Here is a 21638-nt window from a genome sequence, read left to right on the forward strand (position 1 = left end):
AAAGTTAAAATGACATTATTCACCGAGTTTCTTTTAAAAAAATGCAAGATTTATGAATTAAAAATATTAATTTCATTATTATATTATTCTATATTAAAATTCAATTTTTTTATTTAATTTTTTTAGGTAAAAGAATTAGATCACTTAAGTATATGTATTCTTCATAAATATTTAACTAAATTATATTTATATTGAGTATTTAAATATATGCATTTTTCTTAAATGTTATTCTAGATAAATTATATTTTTATAAATTAATATATATAAATTAGTAAAATAAAAAATTAAAAGAAAAAACAATTAATTTAAAAAACTGTAAGAAAAATATAAAAAAAATTAAAAAAACCCAGTTCTCATTCTCATTCTGAATTGAGTTTAAAAAAAAAAAACTAAAAACCTAGTTTAGAAATGGGTTCTGATTTTTAAACTAGGCAAAAAAAAGATTCCTTAGTTTAGAAATGGGAAATGTGAACAATATTTTATATCATTAAGATAAATATTTTTTGGGTTCTATTATTTATATAGATATTTATTTATATTTATATTATTGGGATCAAAAAATCGATTTAATCAGCATATATATATATATATATATATATATATATATATATATATATATATATATATATATATATATATATATATATATATAAATCTTCGGAAAATGGCACATGTTCAACACTAGCTGTCTTGAATATATATGTTTGTAATATTCTCGCTTTTAACACTTCGATATTCCCCATTTTCAGCCAGGGCCTAGATATGTTTTTTCTTTGATAAATTCTATATTGAAATTCTTTTATAAAATATTTATTATTTTGACTCTTTTCCATATTTTTATCTCTTCCGTTGCTTTACGAATATAACTCTTCTGATGAAGTCTTTTTTTCTTCTTCTTTAATGCGCAGTACCAAATTGTTCCCTTGTTGATCAAAGAGCCAAACCACTTTATTCCTTATTCTTGTCTAAGCATATACATTAAGATCAATTTTCTTTCTGACAACAATCTTATATATCCACTGTAATATTTGTATAAATTATTGATTGATATTCTGCTATGACCCTTGCACCATCAGAAATTCGACCGTAGAGAGCACTGTACAAATCTTCAAATTAAGTGATATATATCTCGAGAATAGTAATTTTATAAAACTAAACTTATTATTAGTATTATATATTAAATAGTTAAAGTAATATTTATTAGGAGTTTAATGAAAAAAATTAAGATAATATTATATTGAAAAACTATCATGAAGATTTTTTTTTAGGACGGATGAAGTATTAATTGTAATGAGGTGATTTAGTTTGTTGTTGGTACTTGGTACTCTTGTGCTGTATGTGTTATATATAATATGTCTGCTTGTACTTACTTTTATTTTGGTATTCTTTTTTATTTTTAAAAAAGGAACTTATTTTGGTATCCTTGACCCTCCTTCATTCTGTTAAGTAATTTGTTCTCTTTCATTAAAACAAATTATTTTTCTATAGAAAAATATAAAAAATATAATTTGATATACTATCATGACAATTTTTTAAATAAATACCGCTATATACTTAAATTTGAAGAATGTGTGTTTTTATTATTTTTTCTTATACAATAATTATAATGGAAATACTAATTGATAATAATTTCAAGGCTATATTGTTCATATTTATTTGCTGGATTCCGGTGCATGCACGTGCAACATAATTAGGTTCTGAGCTCAATGCATGCACTTCACCTCATTGTTAATATCATTTCTTCTTTCTGTGAGAGACTTTACCTATTATTTGAGACTTAGGGACTTCCTAAATGCAATCAGAATCATATGCCAATTAGAATTTACTACTTTCTCCATTGGAATCAAATTAAGTAATTTACTTGAATGACATGTTTGCATGTGTGCATTGAGGAAACATATTTGATATCTCACAATGCGTTCTTTTTTCCTTCTAATTTTAACCTCTCTTTTTCTCCTTTGAAAAGTTTACTGTAAATTTTCCCTTGAGAAAAATAAACAAATAATGAATACGTTGTGTCTTTGGAGAGATACGTTTTCAGTACCTATGAGGAAACTAAATTATTTTAAGGATAATTCCTCATGAAGCAACCTTTATGAGATAAGGTTAACGATGCTCCCTTTTTGATTAATCATCATCATTATGACTAATCACAATTTTGAATCCAGATCTTTTCTTTTAATTATAGGGGCTGAATTTTCTAAGTAAGTGGCATTTCCTTTCCACGGTATATATTATGTACTTTTTGGTTGAAGCATGGTTTCAGCATACTTGATCGATCAGCCTCTCACAAATTATTACAAATTAAAAACTAACCAAAGCTTTATTATAAAGTGGTAAAGGAAACGAGGGAGAAGAAGAAAGTGGAAGCAGATGTGATAATATTAATTTAAACGTCTATTTGGCTTGAGGATTAATGAAAAGGGATTAATGACTTATTACATCAGTTCTGCATTAATCAGGACTAAACAGAGGGTGAAAATAAAGTAAACGGAGAAAAGTTTAAAATATTTTTTTTTATGTTTAAGTATAAATAATTGTAAAAATAGTATTTTAATTTTTATTTATAAACATTTATACAGAAGATGTTATATTATAATATTATTTTATTAATATCTCCATTACTCCATATTTACATTATACTAACATATCAAATAAAGTAATAATAATTTATAATATCTTAAAAATATATAATTTAATATTTTATATCCGTAGGATTTGAATATCATACTAGAAGATTTACCATAATCACACGTCCTGTTTAACGACTCCTTTAGTTATTATATAATTTTTTTTTTATCTCTTGACTTTTTTTTCTAAACTATAAAATCAATAGTAATCTTATCTTTATTTTAAAAGTATTTAAATATTATATTTTTTTAATCAAATTTTAGTTATTATACAATCAATTTTTATTTCCTGTCATTTTAAATTATAAAATCAATGGTAGTTTCCTCTTTTTCTTATAAAGAAATCTTATCCAAATATCATATTTGACTAATTCTATTTATTATATAACCGGTTTGTATTTTTCTCGAGTTTTGTTGATATATAATTGTTAAACAAGATGGATGATGATTTTTTGACCGACTGTTTGTTAATATACATTGAAAAGTAAGTAAATGCTTAAAAATTTAACAGAGATTTAATTATAGATAATTTTCTTAGCATTCAAGAATGACGATTGATGTTTTGATAGATTATTAATTTATCATGTAATTAACATTTTGAAACATCATTTTATAAATATTTTTATGATGTGCTACATGGATTTTATTTTTTTATTGCCAATTACCCTGGCATTTGAGTCTGGGTTCACTCCTGATCTTGCCCTCTAATGATCATTTAAAAATCTCATTTTAAAAAGGTTTAAATGTTCATTTATTCAACTCCGATATTTTCCCCATTATTTTATTACTTACCAAATAATTTTAATTAAAAAAATCATTATATTCTGATTTATTTCTCTTCAATCAAATCACCTCTATTTTTTCCTATTTCTCTTCTCACTTATTCTCTTCTTTTCTATCATCTTCCTTCCTCACAAAGAAAAAAATCCCTTAGAGTTCTCTTTTTTATTTCTTTCAAATCAAACAATTATAAAATTTATTTTATTTTTTTTAACTATTTTCATTTATCCTATTTTTTTGCTTTTTCTATTTCTTCCCGCCGGCCAAACATAACCTGAACTCATTAATTCTTCTCCTCCTGTAAGCTCCAAAACCCTATCATCTATCAATGATCCGGTATTTTCGCCTTAAATGTAGCCCGATAAGTAAAGACTCAGTTTTCTTAGGCAAACTTTTTGCTTTGTAGAGTACTATTTGGATAAAAAAAAAAACCTACAAAGTCTAGAGTTTTCAGGTTTGTTTTCCCCCTCACTTTTACTTGACCTTGTAGCTATATAGATTGGTCCACCACCATGACGCACGTAAATTTATTTTGATTTAGTGTTATTTTTTAGGTTTAAAGTCCACGTGAAACTTGTGTTGTTGTTGAGAATGGTTGCATGCCTAACTAGGGTGAATGCACGCCTGTTGCTCAGTAGGGGTGGATTGGGGGTGTTAGAGATTTAAATAATGGGTTAATGTGAGTTGGAAGAAGTGATTAAGGATTTTGAGTAAAGTAGTTAACTCTCATTCTTCTTATGAACACGGGTTCGATTCCTTTGATGTTAATTTATTAAAATCTCACTTGATGGATAATTATCTTTCATATAATCTCCTAATTAACACTCAAGGATCAATTGAGTAGTTGAGACTAGATAAAATTGATTTTGGCTTATATAAGTATATGCAATAATTTTTTAGTAAGTGTCTTCTCATTTTATCACTTTTAATTGTTCAAATAGAGAAAGATTTAAATAATGAACAAATGTGGCTAAATTTGATCTTGGTTTCCAGGCAAGTGCCATGAGCCCATGAGAAAGATTTTTTAAGATAATCCAATGCTGTGACTCCAAATAGGGAGACTTTTCCATATTCCAAGAACTAAGATTCTGAGTAGGTCTATAGGTAGTTAAATACTCATTATTACTAGTTATGAGCCCAATGATAATGACTCAATATTTTAATTTAAATACCACGTGATTAAATTACTAAACATATGCATGTTTAAAATCATATTCAGCATCCCTTCTTTTTGGTGACTTTAATTGACTATAAAATATATAGATGATGGATTTTGTGATTCTTAACACCCTCTCAACAAAAGAAAAAGTTTTTTGTTAATTTAGTAAGTTTTCCTTGCAAGAATGATACTTACTTTTAATTTTTAAATTAGGCAACGTAAGAGTAGTGCCACCGTATACCACCACATCCCATAATGTATGGTATAGGCAGAGTTATATATGATGTGGACTTGTTTATAGTTTAAAACTTGAGAGTGGAATTTTGATTAGTTTGTAGGTCCTATACCCACTACAATTCCTATGCTATATGGTTTTGATAACATTTTATATATGTTCCCAACTATTTAACATGTCATGATAATAATAACTCAAAAGCAATGTTTAGTTAATTAGATGATTTTTTGCTCACCCCTAGCCGTATATGGTTTCGCACACACGGACAAAACATGCATCCCCATTATATGGAGACCAGTTCATTGCGTTAGAGAGAAGGTTTAGGGTTCTGATTTTTAATAATAGTGTAGTATATTTTGTCACGAGGTAAATTAACAAAGATTATAGAGCATCAATGTGGACTAATTAATTTTATAATTGAAGGGAGTGGAGCAGGTAAATAGCATGGAAGCAAGATGGGGTCATCACACGATCGTCAGGGACTCGGGGCTATATATTCAATTTGTCCATATTACTTTGTATGGCTAGCTAGCTAGCTGCTTCTTTAATTTACAATGATCTTTCCATTTAAGGATATACAATAACAATTATATGAGTTTTTCCCCTTATTAAATTTGGTTTTTGAATTTTTAGGTTTAAGAAAGAAAGATTTGAAAATACATGCTAAAGAGCTCTAACTCGTCCAACAAGCTAGATTAGCTAAGTGAGACTATCTGGTTTAGCGAGGAAGTCAACTCATCCCGCGCAAGAAGAATCCATAATGTAAAATCAGAGAGCATCACGCGTTAGTACATCCACATCCACATTCGTTAAGCACCCAGTGATTAACTCTTGCTCAGTAAGATATACTCATTGAACCCACATTCGTAATATGAGAAGTCCAAAAGTTTTGAAAATAATATTTTTAAATCTTAATCTATCATTGAATGGGTATTATTAATTTAAGATTTAATAGATCAACTGTAATTTTAATTGTAATCGAATCAATATTAATATTAATATGATAATAAAAATTAAATAATATTAAATAAATAAACAACAATATTTTTACAGTAAAATATAGTAATTTTATAACACTAAAAATTAAAATGAAACACTCTTATATTTATATGTAATTCTTATTGAATATGCATTTTATATATTTATAATGTTTTAGATTGAATTTTATAAATTAAAAAATATTGGTTTTTTTCCAACTTTTGTCGTGTTTCATTAGTTTGATTAGTTCTTAATTGGTTTAGACTAGTTTGACCGAATTCTCATGAGTGATTCTAAAATGATTTATTTTTTAGAATAAATAAATCAATTACCAAATCAATTCTAGATCAAACTCATTAAATTGCTTGATTTGGTTCGACTTTTAAAATTATGATTCAAAGCATTGGTTAAGCTATTAAAACAAGCCATGTACAAAACAAATTTATTTTAGTTTGAAGAAATTATTAGGTGGTTTAGAATCATCATATCAATTTTTATATATCTCTACATAGCAAATAATTGAGTATAATTAATTTTTTTTTTGAAAATTAAAAAATTTAAACACATAGTATACAAAGGTCAATCAAAATTATAAATACCTGATAATCCAAAATTACAAAATAATTTCTGTGAGAGCCAAACATATGTAGGATAATGCTTATCTTCAGCTGGAACATTGTTAGTATCAAATAGCCTATATATAGCTGGTTTAGCAGGCGACTTTTTTTTTTTTTTTGTTCAATTGTTAGGGTATGCTTGTTTTCCGTTGCTTTTGTTGTGACAAACATTCGGAAACAAGACTAACGGTTTCAAAATGAACTTAAAAATAAGGGTTTTTATCTGTTTTCTTATAATTTTCAATAAACCTTAACTAATAACAAAATATGTAATAAAAATGAATATTATAAAAAGAAATATGTTATATGAATAGTCACCTCCATCATTAGCAGGACGCTACTAATCAACAATAGATTGATGTCATAAATTTATCCAGTAAACTATCTCATGTCAGTTTAACTGCTGTTAATCCACTCAATGACTTTAACTTTTTTTTTCATATAAGCCATAGATAATTTTATTTTTTTTGAATGAATGCACGTTTGTTTACATTTTCCCGTGCCAATTGCCTACAATTCTAGTGATTATAAAAAGTCCACCAAAGGGGAAACAAAAGTATAAAGATAGACAAGTTTAAGACTCCAATGAACGTAGTTGGATGATGAAATGCGGTAGATAGGCAACTAGAATCACTTTATCTATATTTGTAATCATCATTATGAAACTAGGTCCGCATTATTTCCTCATAGTAATAATCATTGGCCCTACTGGAGGAAAAGAAGTCCTTTCAGGCTATAAACCCATAACATCAACGCAAAATCATATTAAATTGATATATAATAGCAATCATCAAGTTACTCCCTCTGTTCCACATTGTCTGATTTTTAGCTGTTTAAATATGTAATTAACAAAAGAACTAAAAAATATTTCACAAATTAAAAAAATATAAATTTTAATTTAAAAAATTATTAAAAAACAAATTTTAAATTTAAGAAACTAAAAATACATTTAAGTCCACGAAATAATATACATGTGAATATGGGAAGACAAGAAAGACAGGGAGAAGAGGCTGAAAGCATAATAATGCTATCTTACTTACATTAGGAGCTTTTTCATGTGGACACTTTTTATAGTTTGTTTCTTCTAAGGTCTGCTTTGGGATGACCAATACACACATTAATACTTACATATAACAACCAAAATGATATTGCAATATGTATAGGCAAAATTTTATGCCTTCACCATTGTCAAACATAAAGCAGTACATGATAGGAATTTAATATATAACATTTCTATTTTTGGCAGAATTTCTCAGTGCTCCTGCAGCATTTGCTGAAGAGGCTGGATTGATGGCCTTCCGTATCTTAGAGACATTCCAAGCAGTGTTAACAGCATGTCCTGCAGTTGCAAACACATGCTCAGTAGCCTCTCCTGCTTCTTCCCCAAACCTATTGCCAAAGAATCCATGTTAGGTAATGAGAGTACTGCTAACAACATAATTTCTATGTTACATCTATATATTAATGAGAGTACTGCTAACAACATAATTTCTAACACTATTTCCAACACACTTTTCTATTGGTTGAAATTCTCGTGGTCTCATAATTTGAGAATGAGTAGTCTACATAAATTTCACATAATAAGAGAGTATGTGAGAAAAAAATGTTAAAAAATATCTTGCTGGTACTTTTTTATTGATATATTTTGTTCATTTAGTACAAAAATTTATGATTTTTGCGGTCATTCTTATTTATTTCGCTGATATAGATTGATGCAAGGTTTTAAAAATGGTCCATAATTACAATTATGACTATAATGTTAAGGCTTTTGGGATTTCTATGGCCGCAATTGCAACCAGATTTATTTGTTTTTTTTTTTTTTTTTGCAATACCAACTATCATGACAAATACTTTAACTATGACTGCAATTTAAAACACCTTAAATTGACGTGGCAGAGTGTTAATATGTTACATCAACCAAAAAATGACATGGCTAAGTTAATTTTCCAATAAGACTTAAATTACCTGATAATGATGTTACAATTAAAATTAAGAAACTAAAAGTGTAGTTGAACAAATCATAAAGGTAAAAACTCTTGTCCAGGCTAAGTAGAGTTCAGTTTAAGTCATAAATTGTCAATGAGGTCACTATAAATTTCCAGTTTATTATTGTTCAAAGCAGCATTATAATAATTATAATACTTTTTTACCTGTTAGAAACCATTCTGGTTGCAGCTTGAGAGGTGGCAGAAAAGGTTTGTTTTTCAGCAGCTTCAGCTGCTTCAAAAACTCTATCTGCAACATTAAATAGAGATCAAGTTGATGCTGCTTGTTTAACAGAATGAGATTAGGTGGTGGTGCTTATGTAAGTAAGCAAGATATATAACAATAAGATTGGTATATGGATTCTTTAAGATTAAATAATATATGCATTCAGCATGTAATTTTATATGGTTATCTAATCATAAATTGACATATATGATGTGTTGATTTTTACAATAATTATTTTATAAATCATACTTACCAAAATTTCTGATTGATTAATTAACAATATAATTTTTTTGGAACTAACATTACATTGAAATTAAACTTGTGTTTTTTAATGTCTGATAATTTCATAATATGAAGACCATATATGCTAGCCGTATAGTAGTAATATTTTAGACTTTGGTTGTTACTTACTGACGGCATCAAGGGAAGCCAACAGCACCTCTCCAGGGAGCATATTTAGGAATGCCTGTCCTGGTTGGGATTTCAGCACTGGAGTCATCACTGATCCACTCATTATTCCAACACCATCAAGCAAAGATTTGGTTAACTTTTCTGTCATATTTGTCAGCTTTCTCACACTAGATTTCAAAAATGAAAAATAATCTCAATCAGTTTATAGTTGCATGTATATATCCTCTTAAAACTATGGAGATGGAAAATTCATGGACAACACTCTTATCCTTAACAGTAATTCATGATTTGTAGAGTATAGTCAATCACATCCCATGTTCACTTTGTATTATGTTATGTTTGGTTATGTACAGATCGAGTGAGTTGTTAAATACGTACCGTTTGAGGTTATCGTTCGTTGCATTATTCTTTGTGGCATCACTCCTGTGGTTCATACTTTCTGTGACCATGCCACCATTGTTCTTTTCTGCAGCAGTATTTAGGATCGTTTCCCCTCCTTTTTGGACCTGATTTTCAGAACAAGTTAATGATGAAAAGGATTTATAGTGTTTGAATAAGTTTCATAATAAAATATTTTTTTTATGATGATGGTAAAGTACTCCCTCCGTTACATGTTACATGTTTTAAAGTGAAAAAAAAAATTCTAAATTTTTTGTCGTTTTACAAAATCGATATTACATTAAATATTTTTTAAAAATTATTCTTAAGCGATACTTAGTGATAGTGGTGTATAAAGAGAATAAATAAGTTATTAATTAAAGATATAAAATATATATTAAAAAATTATTTTATGTTTTATTTAAAAATTTAACAAATCAATTAATTTTTTAATATCTTAACTAAAACCTTAAATGTTATATATTCTATAATGTATTGAACCTAGCTTATGAGTGTTGAGTTAAAATCTTATACTATTTTTGTTTTCCATAAATATAGACCTTGAGGGAGTATAATCTAGCTATCAAGAAGAGAAAGCCCAAGCTTATATAAATCTCCATGAGAATCTCATTTCCTATGTGGGTCACATGTTCACAGCTCACAAGTATCATACTTTGGAATTTGACCTTGGCACAACATTATCAATGTTTCGATCTCACGCAATTTTCCTAGCATCAAGAAATTACAAGTTGTCATATAATAGGAACTTAGAAGTAAATGTCAAAGGGGAAACCTAGTGCATCAGATGCCATCTAGTGGGGTTTGGAGACTGGCATAATACAACATCAAGGATTGCTCTAACAAGAACTAAACGTTAATACTTGGATTCCTGTTAGATTATTTAAAATAGGATTAAAATATCAACTAAGATGAAATGTTCACATGTTTCATCCTAAGATGAATTAATTCTTAATCTATTATTGATTTTAAATTGAGATATCAAGATTGGTCCTTGTGAGTTTGGTCTCATGGTTAAATGCATCATAATTGATTTTGCTTCCCGTTAAAAGTGATTTTAGCAAGAATACATATGTTCGGTTATTATCAGGTAAAGTTGATTTTGCCTTTAAACCTCAATTTGACTAAAAGTGATAAAAAAAAAAAAAAACATTGAGTTAAAAAAATTACATTAAGGTTTACCTCAAACTTACTTCTAAGGTAAACATATTCAAATAACTCACTTGATTTCAAAATTAAGGTTAAAATATATTTATAAAATTATAAAAATATGAATTTCATCCTGTAATTTTTATTTTCATAAAATTAAAATGTTATTTGTCTACTGATTCTCATATCTATCTATCTGTGTCATTATCTTCATAAAAATATGAATTTGGTCCCTGTAAATTTTTTCTTACTGGTTGATTCTCAAATTTTCAAACCCCTCTTCCCTTACGTTGTCCGAAACTTTCAACCACCATAATCATTCGAAACAAGCAATCCGAATAAATAATTTGGGAAAAGAAAAAACAACACTGAAAATGATTCTCAAATCTGAGTCACACAACGATTGCTAATGAATGAACAATAACTTCTCATTATTCCTTTGATTTCTCTGCCATTCCTCGATCACGGGATATTGTTTCTCCGCCACCTAGGTTAGTGGCTATAGCAGCAACAGAGTCGACACCTCCCATCGCACTGCAAATGCAAATGCAAATGCTTCGCCCCTCCGGCGGCGACGCTGGATCTGGTGACAGACGCGAAGAAGGGACCGGCACTTAAGGAGGAGGAATTGCTGATCGGAGTGCGGGAGCGTCAGGACGAGAGAAAGGTCTTCAACAATTGGCCATAGCCGTGGATGCGGAGGCGGAAGAGACAGAGTGTGACGGTCACGGTGGCGCTGAGGCAGAGCGAAGAAAAATCGGCGGAAGGTGGAGTTGATTTGGTCGAAGAGGGTTTCACACACACTGCGAAAGTCTTGGTCTTTTTTGTGTTCCTTTATAGTAGGATTTCAGATTGCTACTTCGCTTTTGTTCATCTCTCTCACACGTCTAATTTTCGTTTACTTTTTTTTCTTCTCATTTTGGTTTTAAAATTTTCTGTTGTTGGGGGGTTTTGGTGGTGCGGAATATGGTCAAGAACACATTCCAATCTGGATTTCTTTCCATTTTATACAGCTTTGGGTATGTTTTGTTTTTTTGGTCTTTGTTCTGTTTGGAAAATAAACTATGAATGAACATGATGAAATTTATCATTGTTATTTCGCTTATGTTTTGTACAGGAGTAACCTTTGCATATATGGGACAAATAACGTGAGTGTTTTCTGATTTTGTAGTAGCTTCAAGTGGTAATAATAATATTTTGGGATTTGGATGCTTCAATGTGAGGGATGCACTTTAGAGGCTAGAGTGTGAAATTGTAATCATTGATTGAAAAATCAAAGGTTAGGGATGAGGGGTTTGAAAATCTGGCCATTTTTTTTTTTGTTTTGTTTCAATTAGTGGGGGTTTTAATTTCCAGAAATCTTAAGACAATTTCCGATAACTGGACCAAGGACGAAATGGCACGTAAAAAAGACAATGACACGTAGGTATACGAAACAACCGACCGACCTTAGATTCAAACTAAAAAACAATATATTTTTATTTTTATTTTATAAAGACAAAAAATACATAAACTTTTTTTCTCAAAAATTTATACTTTTGTAATTTTGTATGAATGAGAAATATATTTTAATCTTAAATTAATTTCAACTAAAATCATTCTTACAAAATTTATTTTGTTCAAAATCAGTTTTTCAAATACTCATCGAACCTCAAGTATAAAAAATTTATAATGAATTTTGTTATTAAGTTACACATTCAAATATAAATTATTTTCCTGCAAAATCAATTTTTTTTTTATTAATCAAGTATCTATTACCCAAAAACTAAAGACTAATCTAAAGAGATATTAAGATTCATTTAAGATATCTTTTCTCCCGATATATGTTTTTCCATAAGGATAAGCGAGGCATCAAACCCATGAGAACATACTTAAATAAAAGCAATTATAAGTTAAAAAAACAAACGGTGAAGAAAGTGTTGCTGTTATTCAACAGATAACTAAACCTGGTTGGTGTAAGCATTGCTGCACAAGAAGATACCCTTAACAATCTGGCCAGTCCCTCCTGCAATTGCCCTTGCCAGAAAATGATTGTAATCTTCAACCCTTGGAGCAAACTCCTCCCATTTAAGATCACTCTTCTTATTCCTTTCCAAACCAGAAAAACAAGAGTGATCCTTGAGAAAAGAATCCAACATCTCCATGTTCCCATAGCACTGTTCTGGAAAGGTGACACCATAGCTAAGAGGCTCCCCACCATCTTTCACAGGCAGAGAGAACAGGTAGTGAAGAGCATCCACCTTCACCACCGGCTCGTCTTTCGTTAGAGGCCATTGAACACTGTTTCCAACTTTTATAATGGTTGCTAGTGCCACGTTCTGCTCCATGATCTTCATGATCGTGAAGTGACCTTGTGCGAGTTCGAGGGCCTCGCCTTGGTCCATCAGATGAACTTTGCATCCTGGAATCTGTAGCACTACTTCTTCTTTTAGGGTTTTGGGTTTTTGGAACTCTGCAACGTCTGCATGATGATGATGATGCATGGTGTTTTCCAACGGTGGTGGCTCAGCCTTGGAGCTATTGCAACCCATCTCTGTTTCTGTTCTGTTTTTGCCCTGTTCTTTCTTGGGACTGCTTTGGATGTTAATGGGCATAAATTTATCAGCAGAAGGTTTTGGTTTTATGGTTTAAAAATGCCTACAAGTACACTTGCTAATTAAAAATGAAAACTATTTATTAGAATGGATTGAGATTGTAACATGTTGATGAATTTTATAATAATTACTTTTTGATAACTATCATGTATTCTTTACATAAAATATTTTTTGTTTTGAGAAAGAAAAGATGATTATAAGTGACAAAATTAAATTTTAAGATTTAAATATTATTTATTTAGTTAAAATAATTTCACATAAGTTAACATGCATGTTTGATAATATTATTATAATTACTATGAAAGTTATATTTAAGATGATTTTTTTTAATTTATTGAAGTATAAAATATTTTCTGGTGTGTGAAATATCGAGAAATGTCATTATTTATTCATTATCTTGAAGATACATGTCACTAAGACCCTTGTGTTCATAGCTTTATTCTGTTCCCTGTGATTGGTGTCTTGGTGAGTAATGTGGAATATGGTGTTAAAATAATGGGACTTCGGGTGGAAATGGAATATGAAAGAAGAAAAAAGGGATAGCTTGTTGGACAATCTGCAATAGCATCACAATTTGCTGTGACACAAAATACCTTACTATAACATGCATTATTCTTTCCTTTATCAATGTTCTGATATTCTTTTATTCTGTTTTAGCAGTAAGTTATTAGTTATGTCTTATTAATATTATGTTGGTATGAGTGGAATTAGGTTTCAATTTTTTAAGTAAAACCTCGGATTTTATTTTCTAGCCCTGAATTATGTCGTGGCATTTTTCCTTATTATAAAATGTGTATGCAATGCATGCACATTTTATAAGATCGGAAGTGACCCCTTTCTAGCCATGTTTCGTCTTAGTTCCAATTACACATGGTCTTTTTTATTCTTTCTGCCTTCCTTCATTGTTGCATAATGCATATGATTTTTGTTTTCCTGAAGAATACCTTTCTTTTGGATGTATTTCTGAAGAATACTTTACTTCAAATGTAGGAAAATATATTAACCTTTATTCTGTATTAAAAATACTAAAACAAAAGCTAAGGTTGAAATTGTATTGGATAGGGTGGGTGTTGCTTTTATTCTTAAACTAGGCATCAATTCATTTTGGTATTTAATATTATTTTTGAATAACTAAATGCATATTTAAAACTTACATAATTATTCAAAATAACACTATAATTTTTAAAAGTTGTTTAGGAAATCGTAAAAAATTATTATGATTTCAAAATAAGTTTTGGTCTCCAAGAATTTGCTTTGTTACTCAAATGCGGATGATGTGAAAGATAATATTGACTTTTTTTTTAATCTAAAGAGTTTGACCTTTACATATAATATATTCCTTTAAAATTTCAAAACCTAAGTGAAATAAGTTCTTTGCTTAGGAAATAAATTATAAAAATGACAAATTAGTCTATCGATATTTTTTATAACAAATTATTTCTATCAAGTTCGTTATCCCGTTGACAATCTTTTCTCATAATATTTGAGTCATCGCTTGTCACGTCAACAGAAAAGTTAAATTTCTTAGACCAAACTACTACTAAGACAAATATATTGGGATTTTAATACATTTAGGGACAAAAAAATGATTTTCCATCTTTCAAGACGAATTTGAGTATTTATCCTTAGTAATTTAAGACTGAGATTATTGTCAAGTTGGAGTGCTTTGATAAGCAACTTTTGGGCTGCTAGAAAAAGATAACAAGAAAGTTGTTATTGGCCCCACACTACTTTTCTATTGGCCCTAACCACCCAACGAAAAAGTTCATTTTGCCCCTCCTTCTTCCTCTTTCCCCAATCTTCTCACCACTCCTTATGCCCCCCCCCCCCCCCCACCCACCTTCTTCTCACCCAATCCCCGGACAAAACCAGAAACATGACCACCCACCCCCTCACCACAGTCATGTAACCATTATCACCACTGACCACCTCCAAGTTGCGCCACCACTCTATCTCATCTCCTCCACACTATGCACTGTTGTTGGTCTCCACCATTACTGTTGCATCGAGCCCCTACACGCAACATCCCCTACGTGTGCGCGATCTCCACCTTCAAGGCTCTGCACATGCAACTCCTCTCCACCATCATGGTGATGTCGCACACAACATCCCATGCATGTGTAACCTCAAACTTCAAGGCTCCGCATGCACAACTTCTCTCCACTATCATTTTGTTGTTGCACACATCCACCGTTGCACACTCATTTCCTATAACAGAATTGCATTTCTGCATGGATATTTGGTCGCACGGAATTTGTGACATCCTTTATCCCACACATATATGTACTAATAATAAAGGGAATAGGAATGCAAAATTAATTAAAAGTTTTAAAATACATTTAAATAAAAGCATTTTAAAAGGGTAAAAGACTCACATTTACTTTTATAACATCATAATAGAACTTGTCCAAATAAATAATAAAATTATCTCGGCTAAAAATAAGGCAGTCCAAAACTCCAAAGAATAAATTAGACTCGACATGTGAAACAAAATGATAAAAACTACATGTCCAGTACTTCGTGCAATTAATACAAAAATCTATGCCCCAATGTCACATTCTATCAAAGTATTATGTTCCAACATCCTCTAGCATGATGTTCTCCATAACCATCCACCTAACTATCTGTTTACATGAATACAAGGTTCAAGATCATTACGTGATCCAAACACAAACACCACATGGGGAGTGAGTTACCACATTCCTAACTAATAAAGGGAAATAAGATAACATGTAGATATAAATATCATATAAATGAAATACAACTTATTTTAACACATCTCACGTCATTCCACCAATCATCGGGTTACATTACATCTCAACACTACACGTTTCACACACTTTCATATTATTCACGTACTTAATGATCAAAACACAATATCACTCAACCAATCAATATCGATCAATACACAAGCATTATGCAACAAATATACTAAGACTCAATTCTATATGCAATGTGGTACCATGTCAGTGAAAAACCTCGTCGGACACCTAGGAGTAGATGACAAGAAAGACTACACACTAGTAAGTCATATCACTCTCACTAGGTAAAATCATAGGAATACCAGTCAAGATCACTCTATTTTGCAAGAACGCTCCAACCATATAGGATCAGCATAGGCTTCAAGGAACATTCAAACTAAGTGTATTTACCCCCAAGGCCTACACTCCGAAGAGTTTGTCAATACCTCTCCCTCCTGATTCAGGTCTAACCCAGAAAACATTTTAGCACATAGACTCTATCTATGAACTGTACGAAATACATGACTCCTCAATTGTTCTGAAAATAATTTTATCTCGTCGCACTTCAAAGTGATTAAACTCGTCGCCCTTAAAGGGTTTTAATACTCGTTATGCATTAACTCGTCGCCCTTAAAAGGTCTTACAATTGTGTGATTGCGTAGTTCATAACTCACAATATCTCAATACACACAACATTCATTACACATGTATCTCACAATTCATCGCATATTCAATTTATCACTCACTCACAATTTTAATCACAATTTCATGATCCCAATATAATAATTTATCATGCTAATCTTGTAATTCTTGTCCAAAATACAAACAAATTATACGAAAATGTTTCTCACAACATAGGGAGTAAAACCCCTCAAACAATTTCACATAATCATATAGAAAGAATTTCAATACAATAAGCATCCCAAAATAAACTCCAATTAGATCCTCTAAGGATCTCTATTCATGTTCATTCTAATCCCAATTGCGATAAACTCATCTCTTACCTCTAAGTGGGCTCACGTGTGTAGTTCAACAGTGATAACAACATATCTAGGGTTTGTCTAAGATTCCTCAAGTTTTCCCTCTAATTGTTCTATTAGGATTTCCAAGTGTTAGAGAGAAGAAAGAGAGATTGAAGCCTCCATTTCATTGTCTCCATGCGAGGGATGTTTCTCTCTCCATAGACTTTATTTCGCAAATTCCAAAGGTGAAAGTGTGAAAAATTGAGTTTCGAATCTTGTATTCAAATTTCATGATGATCCAATGGTTAATAAATCTGGAATTATAGTTTTACTTAAACATATTTAGGTGTATGCGAGAAAAAGAAAGTTGTGATGCGAATGACATTTATCTCAATTTAGACACTATTTCGTATATACAAACTTTGGAAATGTGTGAAAATGAATTCCGAACCTAGTGTTTGAATTTCACGATGATTCGATGGTTAACAAGTCTGAGATCGTAGTTTTACTATGACAAGTTTGAATGTATGCGAGAAAAATAGAGGATTTCGAGAGAAGGTGAAGAGAAAATGGATTTTGAGAGGAAGAGAAATGTAGAGACATATCATAATGGTAGACTAATATGTCTCTATTTATATCTAGGGTACTCTCAGCCTATTATTTTTTTTTATTATTTTATAAGAACAAATTCTATTTTACTTCCTATTAAATGAATAAATAATTTTTTTTATTTTCTAAGAACATATTTAGTTTATTTACCTTAAAACCGTTATTTTAATTAATAAAACTATTTCTTCTTATTTATTTAATTGCAACAACATCATTATTTTCCTAAAAATTTATTCATTATTAAATAAAATCATTTTTAATTTATTTTACAAAAAATAAGATATTACAGAATCATGTTTCTGATGGATTAAGTGGGGACGAAAAAGATATATACAACAAAACTTGATTCTGCTGTATATATTTTTTTTACCCCCACTTAATCAATGAAAACACGATTCTGTTGACAAATACACAATGAAATTTTATTTCCGTTGTGTTTTTTTGCATCCCCTTTGCACAAATTTTGGTTCTTAATTTTTTTTCACCCTCACCAATGCAGTAGAAATACACAATGCGGGGAAGGGTATTTTTGGAAATTGAAAATGTTGGTGGGGTGAATAGTGATGAGGTCGGGACCAATAGTAATTTCCAGACAACAATCGTAGCCCAAGCCAGCCAGCGCATACAGGCCGATACGAGCCCAAATCCACTTCAGGCCTGTTTATGGCCCAACAGTTCTCTCTCTCTCTCTCTCTCTCTCTGTGCGCTTGTGGAACTGTGTTCCTTTATTGTCTTCACTCGCAGCTAATTCATCATTGGTGAGTGGTGACATAAATAAGCATTTGCCTACGTTGTTCGTGTTGGATGCTTCCAACTTCTCATTGGTAAGTTCAGATTGTAACATGATTCTGTTCTCTCCCTCTCCCCAAAAGTGCTTGTAACTATTTTATGAATACGAAGGGTGCTCAATATGTTTGCATTAACGCATACCCTTTTCTTGTTTTCCCCGTTTCATATTGGATTAAGCGCCAAATTTTCCGAATTTGCATTATGGTATTGCTAGTTGGAATTGCATTGCTTCTGGGTCTCTTCCTCGCTGTTCTTCTATTCAACCCACGACACCGTAAATCTGGTTCTGTTCATTTTGATGTGATCTATGTCATGCTATGTTTTTTTTTGAAATTTGGGCGTGCATGATAATGTACTGTGTGTATTTACGTTAGTTCTCTGCATCATTCTCAGGGCACAAGGGAAAAGCTCAAGCCAGTTTAAACGATAATAAGGTATTTATTTATTGTAGCTTAGTGCTTTTTCTAGCATTTGTTCTTCCCCCCCTTTTTTTTGCTGTGAATTCTGCTGCTTTTACCATAGGTGATAAATTAGAATAGAATCATTACTAGTGCAATCTATTTCTGGCTTTGTTTGAATACATTGTGGATCTAGGTGAAACTGAAAGAAAATAAGTCATTTAATGTCTTGTTTCAGTTGTCTAAGCAATTGGTGAAGTGGGTTTCTTAGGATTTGGTGTCATACGAGTGTTTTGCTCAATGCTCATACCCCACAAGAATGAAAACTTGTGTTAATGGTGAAGAATGCTTGCAAAATATTCGTTAAAAGTTAAAATTCTCTTTTCAACTTATAGAAGGTGGCCAGGCATGTTGTGGGTCCTACACGGGATTTCACCCAATAATAAGAGTGTTGAAAAGAGTTTGTCAATGAGAATGTCGCTTGAATTCCTCCTAAATGATGTGGCTTTATCTTTTTTGTGAAAGACTTATTTCTTAAGTGAGGTGAGCACAATCTTAAAGCAGGCCTTTGATCATAGTGTGATTCTGAGAGTAAAGATCAGAGTTTTACCATTTTTGCTTTGAGGAATTAACTTTTGGGAGGCTATCCTTCAGAACCTTGCTTATTGAGTGGAATCATCATCTATCCTGCTTGCACGTTGGCTAATATTTTAGCATTTAAAAAGTCGACTATCATTTTTATCATACTATAGGAGCTAGGTTAGTAAGATGGAAATAAACTTACCTTGAGCTACATGCCAAACGTTGGTCATGGTGAACTAATTTGATTGGACTGGAAGTAAATGTATCTATAATTGGAGCTAATAATAGCTAGTGAACAAAATTGGGAGGGTTGATTCAAACAGAAAATTTTGTGTTCTTTAGTCGTGTGATAAATTGTATCTAATTGTTATCATTTATTATCTACTGTATTTTGCTTGTAGGCATCAAAGTCCTACAGTAAAACAGAAATTTCATTGCATAACAAGAGAACAGATTGTTGGATAATCATCAAGAACAAGGTATGGGCTTTTTATTGGTGTTTCATATTAAGTTCCTTACAAATGTGTGCTACTCCTTTGGTTTAAAACCAAATAGTATTTCCATATTAAATATTCTGATTACCATTCAATCCTACCTATGCTACATTATTTGTTTTTGGCACAATAGTGACAATTAGATTTGAACCTATAACCTCATGGAAAGTATCCAAGCTATCAGTTCATCACTAGCCCAATGCTAGTGGCTTGACTACATCAGTTGCTCATGTTATGATTTGGCATTTTTACCACTGTAAGTGATACATAGTTTACATTTCTTGGGGTTTCATCCCACTGTAGGTATATGATGTTACCTCATATGTGGAAGAACATCCAGGTGGTGATGCCATTCTTGCACATGCGGGAGATGATTCAACTGAAGGATTTTTTGGGTATTCATTTGTTCCTTTTGCCCATTGCTGATTGCTTATCTCTACTGAGTACTGAAGATTTTTGTCTGAATTTACCTGTATTATATATTTGTTTTCTTAATATATATTTTTTCTCAAATTTGCCGATAAAATATTTCTTGTTTCCGACCTGGTATTTACCTGGATTAATCATGTTCCCACTGTTCTCATAGATTATGTACTTAGACTTGGCCAACAAAGGTTTTAAGTAGAAATTTCATGATTATTTTTCTCAGGAACCACTTGTATTACTCTCTCTAGGGTTTGGGGGGAACTAGAAAGAAACAAGAGAAGCACAAGGTTTCCGCCATTACCACAAATGCTTTTGTATAAATGTTAGGTCTATATTTATGTATGTCCTGACCCAACTATTTTAAAGCTTAAGCTGCTGGTTAGGTGAAAGGCTGAAAGCACATGATTTTTATTACATCTTACAATGTGTATTCAATATTTAATACAATATAGCACTTCCTCTTTAGTTCATCACATTATCTTCATAGACTTTGATGAAGGTATCTGTCCATACATTAGATATTGGTTTTCACCTGATAATAAATTAATAGTACCATTTTATATGAATATGACTACAACTATGAGCTAAGCATCCTTTGAGCATCACAGTTCCTCCTTCAGATTAATTATCTAATTCAACAGTAACAGGTTCTCCTCATCCAAAACAAGTACTTCACATAATTTTATCTTTCACATGCTCTATCAGCCTAGCTCATAAAAGGCTTCTGAACATTTTGTGGTCAGTTTGCTGCTATCAGTTACATTCCCTATCAAACAATTTAGGTTGTTTTTCCTATGACATAGATGCGATATGGTACATAATTTAGTCATGTTAGTTTTCAGAACTAGGCAATAGTGAGAATTGAGAAACTCCTTTTTAACAAAGCTCAACCCCTGCTTGATTATTGCTCTATTTGTATTTGGTTCTCTGTACATGTTTTAAGTGGTAAAATCCGTAAACCTTTCTTCTTTATCTTCTCCTCTACCTCATCTGTTGCTTTTTACATTTGTTTTGCAGACCTCAGCATGCAACTCGAGTCTTTGACATGATTGAAGACTTCTGCATTGGAGATTTGGAGCAATAGCTAAGTCAGTTGCTCCAGGATTGTAATGTTCAAGAGATGTATGATTTGAGAATTTCAACTTTCTAGTGCTTGTTATCTCCATAATTTTTCACTCCTTGTCTGATCATTTATCTTCATTAGATAGTAATTCAGGTGTCACTGATCGAATTAATCCCATGCATGATCTTGATATAATTGTGCATGAAATCATTTGTGCTCTCTTGTGGATGTGTGCAGAAATAGTAAAACAATGAGGCTCCCCTCTTCATTTCATGTGCCAACCACCATTATTATCCTAGATTTGTCTCTAGCAATTCCCTTTTGGTTTATTTGCTTTATCCATAATTTATTAATATAACTGATAGATGCCATATTGTATAAAAAAATAATAATTATTTGACATACTAATATGAC

General features: G+C 31.0%; 2 protein-coding genes across 5 annotated transcripts; one reads left to right on the forward strand and one right to left on the reverse strand.

The window, feature by feature from the left end:
- Positions 1 to 7406: 7406 nt before the first annotated feature.
- LOC114389149 (senescence/dehydration-associated protein At4g35985, chloroplastic-like) lies at positions 7407 to 13206 on the reverse strand. Its single transcript, XM_028349767.1, has 5 exons — positions 12513 to 13206; positions 9400 to 9527; positions 9022 to 9188; positions 8550 to 8634; positions 7407 to 7788 (listed from the first exon to the last, which is right to left on the reverse strand). Exons 1-5 carry the CDS (start codon positions 13158 to 13160, stop codon positions 7617 to 7619), a joined length of 1200 nt encoding a protein of 399 aa, XP_028205568.1. The 5' UTR covers positions 13161 to 13206; the 3' UTR covers positions 7407 to 7616.
- A 4969-nt stretch (positions 13207 to 18175) lies between these two features.
- Positions 18176 to 21522, forward strand: LOC114389651 (cytochrome B5-like protein). 4 transcript variants are annotated; one of them, XM_028350373.1, is made up of 6 exons: positions 18176 to 18296; positions 18439 to 18544; positions 18655 to 18695; positions 19643 to 19720; positions 20039 to 20130; positions 21179 to 21522. In XM_028350373.1, exons 2-6 carry the CDS (start codon positions 18463 to 18465, stop codon positions 21243 to 21245), a joined length of 360 nt encoding a protein of 119 aa, XP_028206174.1. In that variant the 5' UTR covers positions 18176 to 18296; positions 18439 to 18462; the 3' UTR covers positions 21246 to 21522. The 4 variants fall into 4 exon arrangements, with proteins under 4 accessions (XP_028206174.1, XP_028206173.1, XP_028206170.1 ...); XM_028350372.1 differs by lacking the exon at positions 18176 to 18296 and adding an exon at positions 20385 to 20448 and having other exon boundaries at positions 18303 to 18544; XM_028350369.1 differs by lacking the exon at positions 18176 to 18296 and having other exon boundaries at positions 18303 to 18544.
- The last annotated feature ends 116 nt before the right edge of the window (positions 21523 to 21638 follow it).

Source organism: Glycine soja, chromosome 16 (genome assembly GCF_004193775.1).
Source record: "Glycine soja cultivar W05 chromosome 16, ASM419377v2, whole genome shotgun sequence".
NCBI lineage: Eukaryota > Viridiplantae > Streptophyta > Magnoliopsida > Fabales > Fabaceae > Glycine > Glycine soja.